The sequence below is a fragment of the Macaca thibetana genome, chromosome 9, assembly GCF_024542745.1.
Source record: "Macaca thibetana thibetana isolate TM-01 chromosome 9, ASM2454274v1, whole genome shotgun sequence".
NCBI lineage: Eukaryota > Metazoa > Chordata > Mammalia > Primates > Cercopithecidae > Macaca > Macaca thibetana.
In genome coordinates, this window is record NC_065586.1 from 114,107,109 (window position 1) to 114,127,260 (window position 20,152).

Here is a 20,152-nt window from a genome sequence, read left to right on the forward strand (position 1 = left end):
ACCTCTTCCTGAATAATGACAAAATTTCTCAGTCTGGCTTTCAAAGCCCATTGGATTTTATCCAATTTACCTTTCCAGACTTATTGCCCACCCCCTAATGCTGAGGAACAATCTACTTCACTGTGAAACAGAAATGCTACCATCTATTTCACAGAATTAAAAGAGGGTTAAAAGAAATGAGTATGAAAATGTTTTGTCTGACAAAGTGCTTTTCAAATACATGGTATAAAAGTTTGCTTCTGTGCATCTATCTTACCCCTGGATCCCCTCCCTTTCTACTGCAAGCCACTTAAAGGAAGGAACCGTATCTCATTCCTCTTTTCATTCCTAGCATCTGACACAGCGCCAGCATGAAAAGTATGCTGAATACATTAATAACCAGTACTTAACAAAAATGTGTAAAAACTGGGGTGAGTTGACTGAGTAAATCAATGGTAGGGCAATATAAGTTCCACCAACAAGATCCCAAGTCCCCAAAGAGTGGAAGAAATAATGTTCCTGAGTAAGAAAGATTATTTATATCTATACCTGATGATACATTAGTGGAGTGTTTTTCAGTTCTTTTTAAGATAGAAAAAATTATTCTCATATTTAAGTCAATAAGAATTAAAGCACATTTTCAAATTGGTGGACTACCAATAGAATCAATTCAATCAGCCAGTTTATCCAGTATGCCAACTAGGTCTACCAGGATAGGTATCTGACACAATACAGATTAATTAGAGATTTTTCTGGTAAATCCTGAAAACATTTATTCCACAGAGGTTACATGTTGAAGGGGTTTTTTTTTTTTTTTTAATGTTCTTTAATAATCCTCTTTCCAAAGCTCTAAAAAAATGAAGTGCCCACAGAGATTCCACTAGAGAGATTTCACTGGAATCTTTAGCACATTCCAATTATGTTTATTATACATGCAAATAAGGCTTAAGAGGCAAGACAAAACTAAATATTTTTTTCTTTCTTTTTAGAAAAAAGCAAAAAACTCAGTACCAAATCAAATTAATGATATTATAGATGAAAGGACTACATCCTGTCTCCTGGGACTGGGCATGTACACCAAAACCTGGATGACAAAACAGAACCTAATACATAAATGTCTATGGGGATTAACAGTAATTTACTTATTAATATTCTCATGGGGTATCTTTTATGAGCTCTCAGAGGCAAGACAGTTAAAAATTGTGGTCAGTGACACCAAAGATCATGGACAGCAAATTCAGACCTAGCTGCTTTTCCATAATGAATAATGATGAATATGTTGTTGGTGAAAGTCCTAGAACTTGAGGATTTAAAGACGTCTATGAAATTAAGGCTTGGTTTGTCAAGGATATAATAGTCAATCAAGTCTAACTTACACATTTCTCCTGGTAAAGAACAGAAATAGTGGTTTAGGCCTGCAATTTCAGCACTCTGGGAGGAGGCAGGTGGATCACTTGAGGTCAAGAGTTCGAGACCAGCCTGGCCAACATGGTGAAACCCCGTCTCTACTAAAAAATACAAAACTTAGCTGGATGTGGTGGCATGTGCCTATAATCCCAGCTACTCGGGAAGTTTAGGCAGGAGGACTGCCTGAACCTGGGAGACGGAGGCTGCAGTGAGCTGAGATCACGCCACTGCACTCCAGCCTAGGCAAAAGAGTGAGACTCTGCCTCAAAAAAAAAAAAAAAAAAAAAAAAAAGAATAGAACTAATTATTTCAAAGACAGTCAAACAACCCACAAATTTCAACATAAGGCCTATGGATTCCAAAAGTTCTCCATTCCTTTAAAACTAAGCTTCTCACCTTTTTTTTTTTTTTTAGTATCCCTAATACATAATAAATCCAACAATAAGCATAAAATTTGACATCTCAAGTTAAAAACTCAGATGAAGTTTTGCATTTTACTACCACAATCATGTGTCTCTTGATATAAAATGAATATTTTCTCCCTAGATCTTTAGGAAATGTATCACTTTCAGAAACTGTGTTGTGTTTGGCCTGTTACCCTGAGTAGACCCTTGCCCGCCACCTGCTACGTATCCATTAGTTATCATCGTGTGTGTGTGTGTGCGCGTGTGTAATCAAGTCCTGTTCATTTTAGCAGCTAAACAGGGGGCAGGAGTGATGAGAGCAAGGCACCCGCAAGCTAAACCCAGAACAGACTCTGCCAGTCTACGTTATCAAGACAGACCCGGTAGCCTTGATCAAGCTTTTCCTGCAAGGAGAGAGTATAAGGATAATCTGGAGAGATGTGACTCTTCCATGAGGGTGCAAGCAAGGCATCCCTGGGTCCCTGTGAACCAGGTGAAAAAAGCCAGAAGGCCCACAACACCCTGGCCAAAAGCACCCCAAGCTGGCTCTGTGTGGGCCTATGACAAAGCTATGTTCTGGAGAAGTCATGGTATCCTCTGGTTACCATGAAGGCCTCAGGTGTTTAAGAACAGCCTGCAACGAAGCCCCTGGCCAGCAAGCACCCACGTTCCTAGCCCCAGCCATCTCTGCAGAGCCTTCAAGGAGGGACATCAAGGCAGCCAGACTTCCAGGGGCCCCCCAGGTGGGTGACGCAAGCCACAGGCTCCTACACTTGCTTCTTAGAAGCAACTGCTGGTGTGACTGGGGGATTTCCACCACTCTGCAACCCAAGTTGAGAAGCCGTAAAACATTCTTGGCAGTCAAGAGTTTGTTTCAGTGGGGCTATTAAATTATAAAATTTTTGCCAGAAAAGAATATATTGTTTTGTGTAAAACACAATTTCCGGGCCACCCCCCAACAGCTGAATACAATGATCTTATTATAAATTGTACATTATACTATACAACTTTCAGTCAGCTTTTTAAAATGTTTCTGCATGAAGAAAAAAAGAAACTATTCAAAGAACAATTAAAACAGGTACCCACTGATTTAAAGAGTGTACCTCTAATACACATTAATATCTGCAAATTTCTTATGCCACAATAATTTCACTATTATCCCATTTCTGTAAGTTATATCATAAAAATGTTTCACTACAAAAACTTTTTGTTTGGAATCTAAAATCACACTTGGAAATGCAGTTTTTCTGAGTTCATGTGCACCTCTTTCGATTCTGGCATTATTACGTATGTAACAGCAATGGCACTGTTCTCTGAGTTTTCCTAAAATAGTATTTTCATCACATCAGTCATATATGGAAAACTCTTCATACATTCCATAGCATCAGATGCAAATTCTTCATTCTGGTATGCTAAATTCATATGAATAAGGTCACATCTCCACTACCACTTCCAACCTTTAATTGTTTTAGGCAGGCTGGGTCCCTGAGAACCACTTCACACATTCATTTTTACCTCTCTACCTTTTCTCATTTATCTTTTCCCCTCTGTCTTCACAGATCCATCCTTCGAGACTCTTAGTTCTACCTTTTCTGTAATGCCTAGACTGCCTAACCTTACCCACCTAATCTATAATTTTTATCTCTATCAGCACTTACCAACTGTACCACCCAGGACAGTTATTTACAACTAGGACAATTAATTACACATTCTATATCTACCTGCTTATACTTTTAAAGACAGAGACTTTGCTTTGTGCATCCTTTGTATCAGAGTATCAACATAATCCTCACAGAGAAAGAACAGCAATAATACATATAATCAAGAAAGAGAAAAAATTTCCATCCCTTATATCAAATTCAAAAATAAACATCTGAATCTTAGAATGTCACCCTAATATATACTGTCTGGTAGTGTAAAGATGGGAGGCACAAAGAGTTGACATTATAGATCTTACCCATCTCTGTAAGTACAAGAGATATTATTCCATAAAATGATGTGATGACAGTCTAACAATATTTAACAGTCAAATTTTGGTTATGTATTTTTTTTTCTGTTAAGTGAAGAAGATGTATTTTTTAAAACCAGGATGACAAAACATTAAAAATACAACAAATATTATTTCTGACATATTAAAGAACCTTGAATTCAGAGGCTACTAGAGTAGAATCTTATACTCCTGATGAAAAACAGAAAAGAGGGCACCTGCACTGACATAGAAATAAAAGAGCCAACCTCCAAATCTTCGTTGGAAGAGAGACACTACTGCCTATGTGAATTTCCTAAGGCAACTGCCCTTTTCCCAAAGTGCACTGAAATTTCTGAGGAGTTTTCAATAAGCAGCCTTTATCTTTCCTACTATCACAGTCTGAACTGCCTTCTTTAACAATCTAATTTGAGCTCAGCCATCTGAGTTTAGGAAATTGTCACCATGCCTTAATGGAAAGCCACAGCTTAGGTATCTACCCTGCGATATCCTTATTAGTGCTATGAAAGAATTTCTGAACATAAGACTTTATTTATATCAATATTTACTATAATAGCTTTGCCTTATAAATTTTCTACTTAATACAGAGAAAACTTTTACTTAATTTCAATGTGGTTTTAGTTTTATCTCATCAAAGATTATTGCTGAACATATGTCTTGAAAGATACTTGAAAAACTATCAACTTTATTGCTTCCTGCCAAATGTATGTCCTTTATCAGTTGGTGAAAACCAGAGGCTTCTAAATTCTACTTTTATTTAAGTTTTTTTTTTTTTAAATGAGAAGATATTATTACTTGGAAAAAAATTCCACCTAATTTATTTAAAGCGATTGTTAAGTATTCTGTAGATGCTGTGTATATTAAGATCATAGCAAGGGCCATCGCTTCTGGATGCACTGTGTGTCAAACACTACCCACAGTACTTTTTGTACAAGACATTATTTAATCTGTCCTACACCAAGGTTATTATCTCCATTTTACAGCTGGAAAAATGAGGGTGTAGAAAGGTTAAGTAAGGCCACACGGCTAAGAGAGACTCAAACGCAGACCTGACACCTAAATCTGAACTCTTAATACTTATCCTATACTGCCTTCAGAATATCCTATTATTAGTATTTCAGTGTTTTCATGTTGTACTGTAAAGCCTTTCACTGAAAGAAGTGAATCAAATGTACTTTCTGAGTCAAAGATTAAATTATGTTCAGTATGATTTTCATTTTTAATTATTTGGAGCATTTAATTTCTTTGAAGATAAAAAGTCTCTACAAAACAAATGCATTGTAAACCTCTAGTAAATAAAATATGTGATTAACTAGAACACCCCCATTCCCATACCGGGCTCCGTAACAAAGAGTTCATTATCCTTAATGCAGAGCTGCTGCAGCACACTCACTAATTGGCTCCTTGGTAGCCTAAAGTAGCAAACATACTTCCTCAGGAACCTACCAGTCAGGGAATGACATAGAATATAGCTCCATGACTCCAACTAGAAAAGAAATGGTAAAATTACTAAGCTGTTAATAAACAGCTAACGATATAATAGTATTTAGTCACTTTTTATAAATTATCCCTTCAAAACTTATCTAATAATTTTCAAAAAGAGCTTTACTGCCATTTACTAAAACAGAGTTGTCTATCTACTCATGCCCCAACTTACAAAATGATGTTCCATGGTCAAGATCAAGCCCAAAGTTCTCCCCTTTGAAGAAGCACTTCCCAATTTCCAGTAGACTGAACTGCTCTTTCGTCCACCTTTCCACAGTAAACTCCATGTACTTCTGTTTAACACAGTTTATTCTGCTTTGATTATAGGTTATTTCTTACACATCCCTCTCCATAACTGGTGTGGCTAGGACTGTCATTCCCCATACCTCCCCAACCCTAGCAGAGCTTTACACACAACATTTGTTAAACATTTTTTTTCTTAATAGCAATTTGAATTAAGGTATACTCTAAGAAGGCCAAGCTGATTCACCTAATTGCTTTTAAAGTGGTATCAGTACTTTTATACAAGATTTCTAAGCTTAAATATATAAAATACATAAAGACATTTTATTTAGTGTATAATATATTAAATATATAATAATAACATTTTAATATTATAAGTATTTATTACATAGCAATATATTTAATACATCATATCAAAAAGCAAGAATTAATCCTTAAAATATAAGTTCAAAGAGACAAATGTCAAATGTCTGGACCCTAATAGTCTTAGAAACCAGTTACATGCATGTAAGAAAAATCACTTCATAATTAATTTGTATCACCAGCAGCTATTTAAAACACCTCCGCTACAAGATAACAGTACCACCATAAATTAAATATACAGGAACGCTACCTGTATTTCAAAAGTTAAAGCATTATTGTCACGGGAAAAAAGTAATCACAGATGACATCATCATAGTGGCCCAACTGGAAATGTTCTAAGCATAGAAGCCTGGAAAAGTAGTGTCCACAGAAGTGAGGGCTAATTATGTAAGAAACGGGAGTTATCCTCTTAGCGAGAAACTAACAAAAAGTGTCCAATGGAGACAACCCTTTGGTCAAGCCAAAACCACTGGAGAGAAATATATTTAGTAATTTCAGTGCTAAGGTGAAAAAAACACTTTAAATGCATACATTCACAAACAGTTACTGAAATTTCCACTCTTGTGTTCAAAGAAGCCAAAGTGTTTCAGTTTTGAAAAACAAACTTCCAAAAGCTGCTACTGTTTTCATGCTAACTTGCTAGTCTCAAACAATTCAAACACCTAATTCCTAGTCTCTAAAAAAAAAAAAAAAAAAAAAAAAATCCAAAATAAACAATATAGCACCTCATTAAAAAAACAAAAGAAAAAATTCAAACCTTTCTATCAAGACTACAATTCCAAGTTTGATTCAAAGACTATAGACCTGACATTGTTGTACTAAATTAAATGGATTTTTAAATGCTGCATTTTATTAAACTTAAGACACCAGCTGAAGGCATATCATTGGAATAGTTTTTATTGTCTCTTCTCCCTTACCAGTTCACATATTGTCCCCTACCCAAAAGCAGAATGGGTAAGTCCCATAATGGGTAAATATTTCTCAAAGATGTTCCCTTCTTTTCCCTCCTCACTGTCAAACTTCCTCCGTCAACTCTCACTAAAACAATTATAGTAACTTCCTAACTAGTTTCCCTGTCTCAAGTCCTTCTTCCCTTTCCCATCCTCTGTCCTCAACAGCTACTTCATGATAAAAGACAGTAATTCAATCATATTACAAATCAACATTTTCATGGTTCCCCAGTGTCTATACAATGTCCAACCCTTAATATGAAATTCAGCCCTAATATTTACACACTTTTTTTTACAAGCACACAGAGCAGGATTTATATCTCAACAATATGATTTCCTTATATATAGCAAATATGCCAAAAATAATAATGAAAATATCATTTGATTTGCAGAGCTGAAATTCAGAAAAAAATCATCCTGATGGGCTACAGTAGCACCACTGAGACAGCAGGTAACTGAACGAATCAGGGGCCTCGCAAGGGCCTTCTTTATATTCTTAACCTTTAGAGTATAACATGTTCTTAATAAATGTTTGCTGAATGTGGGAATTTTCTGAGCCAAAACTCAAGATTCGTACTTCAGCAATTTCAAATTTACACAGGAAATAACTGGACCAAATATTTGAAGCTGGGAATATAAAATCTCAGACTTGAAGGTAGCATAGGGGCATGACTGGAGGAACCTGGACATAAGCTGTAAAAACCAAACTGGTGCCAGGGCCACATCTCCTCGCTGGCCTAGATCCTGACTGTTTTAAAGGAGACAAGGAAAGCAAGGTTAATTTGCAATAGGCAATTTTAACCAGCAGGCCACAGGTAAAAAATAAACTGTAAATAAATGTTTAAGGCAATTTAGAATCATACAACTGATGTGTTTCCAATGCATTTTTCTCAAAATACACACGTTCATTAATGGCAATTAGCAAAGAGTATTAATCTACATGTAACAACAATTAAAAATAATTCTCTCAAATGCTACCTTAAAAGTTAAACCAAAAACCTTACATACTGATTTACACAAATCAGTGCACTGGGGTCACTGGAATACAATCTGAATACTTTCCTATGAGAAACCTCAAGAGGGCTTACATGCTGTATCTTATATCTGATCATATCATAACAACGTGTTCTCTTTAACTATTGGACTCGCCATGTGTTATCCTGTGTCCAGTGCCTAAGAGCTCGTTAATTACCTAAACTATATCTCCATAGGTCTTGTTAATTACCCGTCTCCTGTCTCAGAGGACCTTGTTAATAACTTGTACAGTCTCTCTAAAGAGGTCCTAACAACACATTAAAATTAAAGATGCTTTTCTTTTAGCACCTGTCAAGTGCTGTAAATTGAGAAATTTTCACATCAGTTTATTAGCCTACAGTAGTTTTTGTGAATTTTTTTGGCCTGTTTTCTTTTCTCTCAGAATCTTGCTATATCTCAATCTCTCTCTTAAGGGAAAAACAAAAAAACAAAAAAAACCCAGCAAAGTTTGTCTTTTTTGTTACAGAGCTTTTTTTGTTTTCAATTTTGAAGACTATAAATATCAATTTGCATTAGTGAGTTAGCACAAGGATGGCATGGCTGGTATCTGCAAATTAACCCACTGGGAGATGCACCAATTAATGAGAGCTATTATAATGAGTATTAGGATGACAAAGGGTAAAAAAGTTTCAAGTAGTATCTGGGGAGTTAAACATAAAAGTTCTAGTTAGTGTTAAGGGAACTAATCACATTGCATATTTCGTGTTCATAGTCATTGTTTCATTGGACACATTCTGTAAATCTCTGGGCACTAATGGATTAATGGGTCTAAAAATCATCTCAAAAGTTTTTGTCTTCTGTCTCACAAATGAAGGCACAAATTTTCAGGTGTGTAAAAGATTTATAGCCTGCCATGAATAATAAGCAAATTATCTTTAATATTAGACAAATATGAGCAAAAAGCAAATACTGCTATTAAAACAAATCCTTTGCATATTAAGGTTTATGATGCCAACGACTGAACTTTAAACTCATTCAGGAAAAAAAAGGCTCTTTCTTTAGGATCATTTATTTACTATACTTTTTAAAAATCAAAATGTAAATTCTACAGTAAACAGTCTTTGACTTTTAATGAACATGTTATACAATTTCATATAAATGGCCACATGCTTACAAGCTTACGGTGGTTTGTGAAAATTAGAAACACATTTAAATACACATTCTAGGTAACCAATTTTTTGTACCTCCTAAGGAAGGTATGACACAAGCACAGACAGGAATTGACTCATTAAGGAAGGAAAGAAGGAAGAGGGGGGAGAATCAGGTAGACCTGACCTCAAAAGTGAAAGGCACACTGCCATGAAAAATCACTAAAACATTACAAGTCTGGATCTTAGATACTATTTCTGTACCATCCTAAAAAATAACTATTTGGCATGAGATCATCTGCTAAAAAGTAGGCAGGCTCTTCCACCAAACATTAAAAATGGAAATACATGCTTTTGTAAAATCAATTAATACTAGAAATAATATTATAGAACATACCATTTAGTTATCCCAGAGTAGCTAAGAATTTGCTACATGGCATTCACAACTATTATAGTAGAGCAGAAAATAATGGAGTGAAAGCATCTGTATGAGTCACAAATAGAAGGACAGTCCCCAAACAAAATTCTCTGGTAAAAATATCTCCCATTAAATTATTACTCTCAGAACAGCTGCCCCTCTAACATCAAACAGAAACTCATCACACAGAGTAGTAGGCTTACATTGTTTTTTAAAAAAATTTCAGAATAAGACATACATAAGCAATTTTCTCTCAAACAGAGAGAAAATCTTATTCTCTCAAGCAGAATTCCCTTCAGTAGATGGACTTCTGTGATCCTGAACTTTTTCAAGGAACTTACACCTTCTTCAAAGAATACACATCGTGAAATTTCTCCTCAATTTACCATGGGTAGCATACAAATAGAAGCATATTTTTAAGTGTCATTCATCACTATTGACTCTCAGGTTTTACCTCAATCCTGAGAAACAATTCATCCATAGATGCCATAAATATTTAATAGACTTTTCTGCCTGGTCTTCAATGTTCACTATAATTTAGGGTGTGTGTGTTTAACCTATTCAGCCATATCTTTTACTCCTTTCCACCACATCTCTGTTTTAGCCAAGCTAACTTCCTTACTGTACCCTCTACCTTAGGGACCTGCAAGCAAAGCTAATATGACTAAGTTGTCTAATTTATAAGTATGCATTTGCCAGCACAATTCCTGATCTCCATTCACAAAGAATATTTACTGAAAGCTTAGGAAATAAAGTAGTCCCACCCCCTTATCCGTGGGTTTGCTTTCCATGGTTTCAGTTACCCACCATGGTCCAAAAATATTAAATGGAAAATTCCAGAAATAATTCCTAATTTTAAATTGCATGTCCTTCTGAATAGCCTAATGAAGTGGTAGGCCATCCGATTCTGTCCTGCCTGGGATGTGAATCATCCCTTTGTTCAGTCCCTTTGTTTAGTGTATCCACACTGTCTACACTGCCTGCCCATTAGTTACTTAGTAGCCATCTCGTCTATCAGGTCGACTATTGCAGTATTACAGTGCTTGTGTTTGAGTAGCCCTTGTTTTACTTAATAATGGCCCCAATGTGCAAGAGGAGTGATGCTGGCATATTGTTGTAATTGTTCTATTTCATTACTATTGTTACTCTCTTACTGTGCCTAATTTATGAATTAAACTTTATCACAGGTATACATGTATAGAAAAGGAAACATAGGATATACAGGGTTCGGAACTGTGCCTGGTTTCAGGAATCCACTGGAGGTCTTGGAATGTATCCCCATAGATTAGGGGCACCACTGTAGGTGATATAATATAGATCAGCAATTTTTAAACCTGATAGTCAATGGGCAGTTATTAAAATGCTGATTTTCATTTCAGGGCCTACTCACTCAAGATTCTAATTCAGTCAGAGGGGAGGCCCAACAAATGGTAGCTTAAAAAAAAAATCTCCAGGAGCCCTTGATGATCAGCACTGAGGTCATGCACAAATCTAGGTGAAGTGGTTCACCCAAGAAAGAAGATTCTGCACAACTGTTAAGACGCTTACACAGCTTAATATAAGACCTAGGCACAATAAACATTGTATAGTAATTACTTTTTCTATATCAGCAGAAATCCAAAGGGAAACACGTTCAGTAACAAACAGTAACAAAGTTGTTACTCAAAAAAGAACACTCAGAGATAAGCTGAGAGTGCACCCCACAATTGAGCCCGGGAATGAAGACAGCGTGGCTTACAAGGACCTCAGTGTAGAGACATGCAGTAAGGAAATTAACTTACCTAGAACAGGTTGGTAAGGAATACTAAAAGAAAACTTGAAAGGTTAAGAAAAGCCTAAAATACAGTAAGCCTTAGAAAGTTAGAAAGAGGAGTTTGGATTTGGTGTTGCAAACCAGTGGTTCTTAAACTTTTTTGACTAGGGTTTTCTTAAACACAACAAAAGGTACCATAGCTCATGTGCCCTCCTCAGTAGGATAAATAATGCTAAGTGCTGTAATAAATACATATATAAATCTCAGTAACTTATATCCTGTGAATTTCTCATTTGGACAAGGGCCACTTGGCTATTCCTGGTCAGGTGGGCCTTCCACTTGCATGCAGAGACCCAGGTTGCTCCGACTTACAGCTCTCCCCATCTCAAAGATCCTCTCCATTCAGCTACTGCAGGGGTCAGCAAAGTATTTCTGCAAAGCCCAAACAATAAATATTTTTAGCTTTGTGGGCCATATGGTCTCTGTCATAACTATTCAATGCTACCGCTATACACAATAATGACCATAAAGTGGCTGTGCTCGAACAAAACTTTACAAAAACTGGTAGCAAGCCAGATTTGGCCTCCAAGCTTAGTTTGCCAATCCCTGGTCCAGGATATTGGAGGAAGAGGCAAAATGGAGGATAGTGTTAAGAGGACATTCCATGGGCCAGACCTGAAAGTGGTATACATCTCTTCCATGAACTCTTAAATAAGTCAGAATTTGCTATCTCTTGGCTAAAAAAAAAAAAAAAGAAAAGAAATGAACAAATTTGGTTGGTGAAGACACACACCCATCATTTCTACTTTTAAGTGAAAAAATAGCCTGGTGATAACATTATTTATCATTTATTATTTGTTATATTATTTATAATATATTAGAATATAATTTGTTGTGAACAAATTTAAAATAGTATAGCAAACATTCGGGCATATTTATTTTTGGCAAATGATATACTGCTGATAAAAAAAGGATTACTTCGCAAATTGTGGGATAAACCACATGATAAATTAGTTGACAATTTATTTGATAAATCATGAAAAAAATTAGTTGTTACTGATGATGCTAAACAACCTGTGACTTACAATTAAAAAGCAAGACTAGTAGCAATTTTAACATACAAACAACTTAGTACCAATAATAAACTGAGAAAACATTCACCTGAAGATTACAAGAATTCCAACTCTACTTACTGTATATGTGTCGTAGGAGTTTTGCAGCATGCCAGTGTTGGACGGCATCCCGACTTCTTAGTAGCAAGCTGATTTGGCATCAATGGTACACACAATATTGTAAGCTCACTAAACCCAATTCAGCTTCCTTCTAGGTATACAGCTAAGTCACAGTTCATCACAGGTCGCAGTGAGGTCGGGGCATGGGTGAGCTCTGGCCAATGGGATGTATGTGGAAGTAACGCATACTGCACTAGGCCTAGCACACAGAAATGACCCTCCTTTGATCCTCTCTCTCCTCCCCTGCTGCAAGGATCTTGGAGGCCATGTGTTAAATGGTGGCATCACAAGAAGAAAGAAGCCTGCTTCCTGAGAGATTGTGCAGAGCCAGATGAACGCACAGAGCAAAGCACTCACTTTTCCTATCACCATCCCAGTGAACTGCTTTGTGACAAGAGTGAGCAATAAACTTCTGCTGTGATAAGCCACTGATACCTGTGGTTATTACAGCTGACAACCTACCCTAATACACAGTTCTTAATAGACTCCGGACATGTGCTATTTAGATTGAATATTAAATTTCAGTAATCCTTTAAAACTTCAGATTTTTAACAATGTTTAGTTGTACATAAAAACGCATACATCTGGCTTTATGCATCTGTTTTCAGTCTATTAGAAAGATCTTCACAGCCCAGGCCAGCCGGGCTGAAAGTAGGAGGCTAACGGAATGAGAGTGGCATTTCAGGAAACTGTTCTGCTATACTGTGTGCATTAGGAAACTGGTATGCTATACTGTGTGCATTATATTCAAAATATCTAATACTACCTACCAAGCATCACACTGGAGACTAAGGGCAAAAAGAGGAATGAAATGCAGACCCTGCTCTCAACCTCTTCACGGTAGTGGGTAAGAAAAGTGAGACTAAGCTATTAGTGAACAATGCCATTCCCACAGAAGACAAGACTTACGTAAGAAAATGCTGCAGCAGAGGGAACAACTACTCCTCCCTACAAGAACAGGAAACGCTTCAAAGAAATAGGGCCATGTAAGAGACTGCAAATTAGTAACTTTGGGGAAAAGTGTTTCAAAGAGCCCTGCTCTTTGCTGAAGTAACCCAAGATAATGCCTAATTTCCTCTATCAGTTCTATGTAAAACTATGGGACCTATTCCAAGGACAGATTCAAATTGTGGTATTTTTTGTGGTTTCCAAAGTGCTTTCTTCAGGTGGATTTTACTTAACACTAAGGAATAAAAAGTCTAACTTCTAAAAAAAGTGTGCCTCAGTACATTTTAAAATTTGGGGCATAAAGAAAATTTTCCAGTTTTAATCATATACATTATTCAACCAGAGGGTAACAACATGGTTCCTAGGTACCTGCAATCACAAGTGAGCCAGTTCACTCACCGAGAAGAAAATGCAGTTCCACAGCTACGTATTTTACCCTTAACCTTGTTCAGCATTCTCACAAACACTGGCCACAAGAGTCCAGGAAACTGTAAATAAGTCTATTGAGCACTCCTGAAAAAAATTCACAGCACGTGTCTTACTGATGTGAGTCCCTAGCTCCAAAAGTGCATTTGGTTAGGATGTTAATGTGTGAAATTTAAAATGTCCCAGATAGCTGAGGGTTGATACTGGGAGGAAAAATAGAAATATACTGTTACATAAAGACAACGCTACCTGGGCCATATCCTCCCAAATTCCACTCAAGATAAAGCTGCTTGCCAAAAGTGTGAACTGCACACTCTTCTTGGGTCTATTTATATTCAATTCTTCTTTTTTATAAGATTAACCAGAACCACCCCTTTACTGCAAATGTTTTACATTTATCACACGGATGGTTTGTGATGCAAAAAGAATAACTTCCTAGGAATCTACAAATGTTCTGTCCTCATATCTGGTATCTCATAAATATGAAGAAGAGAAAGTCATAAAGTGAAAAACAACTATTTTTTTTACATATTTGCAATCATTTTATACATCATAAAACAGCTCTAATTTTGATAGAAACAGCCATAATAAAGTAACTGAAAACAAAGCCTAGATGTGTCAAAATGCCACACGCATTTTTCAAACCCGTAAGAGCCCACATAAACAGCTCAAATATAGGGCAATTAAAGATTTAAGAATACTCAATAAGCTTTTTTTTTTCATATGCGCCCATAATGTAAAAACATTATTTTCCTACCATTTCCCATTTTCTTGCTTTTCTTTGACTCTAAAATTAGCTAAATTATCCAATATCCAAGTTATCTCAGACAGTTGTTTCCAACAACCTTCTGTAAAAAAAGTTTAGTAAAGGGGGAAAGAAGCAAATATATTTCTATTTACCCATATAAGATTTAATGTAATATGTGAAGTACAGTATGTAAAATACCAAAATATTTTTGAATGGCATATCAAAACTATAAACTCAATAACATATTGATATCATATAATAAAAATGTTATTTTTCTGGAGTATGGTCTATAAACAGAACTGAATACTCTTTTAAACCACAGCAAATATCCATTTATAGGTAAAAGAAAAAAAAGTACACTTCACTTTGAAAACTTTAAATGCAAGTTGTTAAAATATCATGGAAGAGCTGGGCGCGGTGGCTCAAGCCTGTAATCCCAGCACTTTGGGAGGCCGAGACGGGCGGATCACAAGGTCAGGAGATCGAGACCATCCTGGCTAACCCGGTGAAACCCCGTCTCTACTAAAAAATACAAAAAACTAGCCGGGCGAGGTGGCGGGCGCCTGTAGTCCCAGCTACTCTGGAGGCTGAGGCAGGAGAATGGTGTGAACCCGGGAGGCGGAGCTTGCAGTGAGCTGAGATCCGGCCACTGCACTCCAGCCTGGGCGACAGAGCGAGACTCCGTCTCAAAAAAAAAAAAAAAAAAAAAAAAAAAAATATCATGGAAGATACATAAGAAAGATGAGAGGGCACAGCCTAAAAGTGTGATTGATTGTTAATACTCTATATGCTGTTTCTAGTGGGACAAAACCAAGCACTGTTTTTTAGTAAAATATAACATGACAACATATCAAACATAATTGTAGTCACCATTTATAGATTCCCTATTTGGGGCCTGGCTTTGTATTATGTACTTTACATACAATATCATTTATCCTCACTGAATCCTATCAAGTGGGATTATTTTCCTTGTTTCAAAGATGGAGACACTGAGTTTTATGGAGGTCATAGCACTTCTAAGCCAGTATTCCCATTCAGGTCTGTACACTCTCTATTATTGTCTTGAAGAAAATCTTCTATTACGTGGTAAACACTCTAGCATGCTCTTCCAAGATAATTACAGTCATCTCTCAGTATCTGAGAGAGATTGGTTCCAGCACTCCGAGGATACCAAAATCCAGGGATATTCAAGTCCCCTATACAAAATGGTACATACAGTATTTGCACATATACACCAACTCCCATATATTTTAAATTATCTCTAGATTACTTATAATACCTAATACAATGTAAATCTATGTAAATAGTTGTTACACTGTACTGTTTTTTAAATCTGCATTATTTTTTAATTACTATATTATTTTTTTTTTAATATTTTCAATCCATTTGATAGAATCCAAAAATGCAGAACCTGCAAATATGCGGGGCCAACTACACTCAAGATGGGAATAAATTTACCTTTTCTTTGCTTGAGGTTTCCTTAATCAGCTATTTCATCATTTACTTCTATAAAATCCATAACCATATTTAAATTTATTCCTTAGCATATCTACATTCATATCTATATATATAGATATAAATTTATATATAGATTTAAATTTAGATAGATAGATATAAATTTAGATATACTAAGGAATAAGAAAAGCACCATTATATATATAACTGAAAACTCAAAACTGGAAAATCCAATCTTTCTCATGAGTGATTATTTCTGACTACAAATCATCATATAGATCCCTTGGGTGTACCTACAAAACCCATGAGGGTCACTGAATTCCAATAACAAGCATTCTCAAATAAAAACCACTTCTAAATAGCCATTTAATAAAGATAATTAACATCTATTAGGAAAGCCATTAATACTGAAGCTGGTATTTCTTAAAGAATAGCACATGGGCTGCTGTTGGTCCTTTCCTGATAGCCCATGAACGAATCCCTAGAAACATATCACTGAAATTTCTGGCTTGAACTAACACCCACTGGCAATTCACTCTTGCCATGTCTCATCACAAGCCACGTTGTTTTCTCTCTAAGTTTTGGTGAGTTTCTGGCTCACATAAGTGGAAGCAGACCAGGATAGAGAATAAGAGTCTTTTTATCTTCTTCAGATAAAAAAGTTCAGTTCCAAAAATATATGCTACATTGCCTGGCTCTATAATTATAGAAATAAAAATGTTTTTCAAATAAAATAAAATGGCTTGAAAATATTCTAGTATTTAAAAGAAATACTTGATACTTTCAAGTACAAGATTTTCCCAAATAGTAGAACTTCCCCCATATTAAGCTTACCTTGAAGATGGCATTATATTTGAAGCCCTGAATTTTGCTGTAAATGGATTGGTTGACTCATAATCAAAATAGTCGTGGCGATTTTCACTAAATGCATTAGGTGATTTCAAGTCACAAGGGCTATCAGATCCCCCATTGTTAAGTTTATCAGATCTTCTGCTATCTTTTTTTCCAGTCACTCTTTCAAACAGGCTAACTTTCTCCCTTTTCTCTCTTTTATTTTCTTTTCTTATTTCAATTGGTTTTGAAAATAAATTCATGCTGCTGTCCCATGTTTCACTGCTTTCTTCAAATGGATTTTTCTTCCTTGGCAGTGTTGCAAATTTTTGGGGTAATGAAGCAGTCACATTTGTAAATGGGTCATTTTGTCTTCCGAAACACAATTCACCTTCATCCACAATGCTGTCAGGTTGGTTCATTTTAGAAGTATCAAAGCTTAATGTTCTTCTGTGTGGAGATTTGAGACTTCCTACAAACAATTTTGTAGTTAGTACATAATCAGTGACACATTACATCACACTATGTGACACATTCTGTGTGCATTCTGCTGCTTTTAGAATGAGAGCAATTAGCTACTTAAACGTATTAACCTTCAAAAAATCAAGGAAAACAATCTTAAAATGCTAAGGTGTAGCAGTCTGAAGCATCGAGGCTAATAACAATTAGCATATTGCTAGACCATTAGTAATGTATTCAGCTCACAATCATATAAACTATGATGTCAAAACTAGAGGTTCTGGTTGGCATGATAATGCTAAAAATTCTCAGACTTTTTCATTAGCATTAAATTTACTTTCTTACTTCTGAACATAAAAGTTTTCTTCTAGGGACTTTATGATGAAATGAACATTCATTTATGCTCAGGGTTTTGAGATGGTAGAAACAGCAGTAAAACAGGCAGCCAGGCCATAATAGGAAACTGGCACTCATTTTATTATCTAATAATATGAATATAAATGCAGACAAGCTCTGCCTTCAAGGAACTTACCAATTTGAGGAATAGTAGGTACTCAATATTTGATGAATGACAAAATTTGGAAAATACTACAAAGCAACTGTTATTATTTACTAAATTTAGGAATTAAACTTTAAAAACTAAAAGGGTAGTTCAGACCAATGAGGACACAAGAATGTGGCACTTACCACTTTCTGGAACTGTTCCAAAGGAATCTAACTGGTGTCCAAGAAGATGTGCTTGACCTATGGTGCCAGCCTTCAGTTTCTCAGAAGACATATGGGACCCAGATAAATCGGACATTGAATGTGCTGACGAGAGTCGCTGAGGACCCAAAAGAAAAGGCTTTTTTGGTTTGGATTTCATCTGTATTTCACCACTTGAAAATTCACTATTGGCATCAGGCATGTGAGTACTCGGAATGATTGCAGAAGACGTATCAGAAAATGTTCCATCATTTTTTCTACCCTTCATCTTATCTTTTAACTTTGCAAAAGGAGATCTGGTTTTGTCCTTCATTGATAAGTCAAACATACTTGCGGTCATATTGTTCCTCATAAACTGAATATTGACCTTTATCTCACCCCTGTTTTTGATTCGTTTTCCTTGTTTGGATTCTAATCTAAACCACCTTAAAGAGAAGAAAATAAAAATGGGCTGTAATACATAATGAAGAGAGGATACTGAGTTCTGTTACATACAAATAGCCTTTTAGGTAAAGTAACTATACATCAAGGCAGCCTAAGCCCTGAACAAGAATCTGTCAGCCACAGTATTTCCGGCTTTACTCATTGTTTAGTTTAAAAAACTGATCATTGCCTCTGTGATGTAACATATACTGAAGAAATGAATAGGTCTTTAGCAAGTTTGAAAATGTTTTTAATCTTTTCTTTTCTGATTTGAAAATCACTCATCATCAAAAATTCTTATCAATGCTAAAAGTTTTCCATATGAGACTAAGTGTTGCTCATGGCCTAAGGACATTTTTTTAACATTAAAAGATACTGAGGCAGACTTTGAAAGAATTCACCAATACAAATTATTTTTGAGCATTATAAAATGAATACTGATGACATTTTAATACAATAATAAATACTTGGCCCTATCCCAAAATATTACTTATGTAAAAGTAGCAAAAGAATTTTGTTTACATTGGAGATCACTACATACAGCTTGCTAATCATTAAAACAGCATATAATGTCACTTAGATTGATATAAAATGGATCAAAGCCTATTCCTGAATAAAATATGCAAAACAAGTAAAATGCAAGAAGTGACAAAAAATAAATCTTGTGAAATTTTCAAAAGGAAAAAGAAACCTAAAATGCTTTCTTTTGAATCTATTTGCTTCATTTTACTATTGCTACTGTGACAATACCAAATAAAAATTATTTTGTAAATGAAGCCAAATCTTATATTTTAGTCACTTCAATGTATGGCACTATCTATATTTAAATGATGTACAAGAAGTAATATTTTGGTTTTATAGTATTTTTATCCATGAGAAATTCTCCAGTTGTCCACGTCACAAGTGGTCATTCTATGGGAAAACAGCCAAAAAAACTACAAAATCAAGCCTGAAAGAGTTCCTACAATGTTTTCATATAACTTAGCAATGAGGCATAATATCCATTCCTGTACACAGGTTATTATTTAAATATAGCTCTAATCGAGTGTAACAAATTTTCTTAGCTACAAAGGAACTCTGATCTAATTTTACATTAGTTCTTTCTCTCATTGTTACCAACTGGATATGCCAGGAGAAGATTACATTTACTGTATATCAAGTTGAAACACTGGTTCACAGGTCTTCCAGGAAGAACAGAGAACTGGCACATGATATAAATACCAGCTACATCTTAGCAAGTAACACCGAAGAAAAACATTTTCTTGATTAACTAAATTGGAGCAATTCAATCAATTCAGATATAGTTGCATCAACACTAGCCATTTCTTAGAATATCAATATTTTTCAATGGCATTAGCTTGAGACCTTAAACTGAGAAAATTCCTTATGTAAGGCAAATGGTAAAATCTGAAGAAACAGGGGCTAGAAATAAGAAATGACAGCAATAAACTCTGTGAAATAGGCAACCTTAAATAACATACAATTGAGCACTCAAAAAGCCTGGAAATGAAGTAGATTATACACCCAGTTACCTCCAAGTTTTGGCAAACAGAGCCATTTTCAATAGGGAGAGAAACACATCTGATGAACAGTATCTCAGAAATACTCTGTAGTACCTCAGGTTTTATAGAATGTAGGTGAATATACTTTGCAAAAAAATGTACCAAAAATATGCAAACAAAAACGAGCATGTATGTAACAAAGCAAATATGAGTTAAAAAAAAATCATTACCCCCAAAATGGAAGGCGGTGAGGTAGTGGAAAATCATAGAATTTTAGAAATAAGACCAATAAATCATCTACTTTAACATCT

The 20,152-nt window shown here is 35.5% G+C and overlaps 1 protein-coding gene across 6 annotated transcripts in view; it reads right to left on the bottom strand.

Annotated features, from left to right (window-relative positions):
• RAB11FIP2 (RAB11 family interacting protein 2) overlaps positions 1 to 20,152 on the bottom strand; it is a 41,968-nt gene that overhangs the window by 17,201 nt on the left and 4,615 nt on the right. For 2 of the 6 annotated variants that reach the window (XM_050803975.1, XM_050803977.1), the window contains exons 2-4: positions 17,899 to 18,341; positions 16,756 to 17,224; positions 11,485 to 11,544 (exon numbers count right to left, since the gene is read on the bottom strand). In XM_050803975.1, the coding sequence (XP_050659932.1) occupies positions 11,485 to 11,544; positions 16,756 to 17,224; positions 17,899 to 18,341 (972 nt within the window). Of the gene's footprint in view, positions 1 to 5,223; positions 5,264 to 11,484; positions 11,545 to 16,755; positions 17,225 to 17,898; positions 18,342 to 20,152 lie in introns of all 6 variants that reach the window. The other 4 variants (XM_050803976.1, XM_050803979.1, XM_050803978.1 and 1 more) reach the window with 3 other exon arrangements.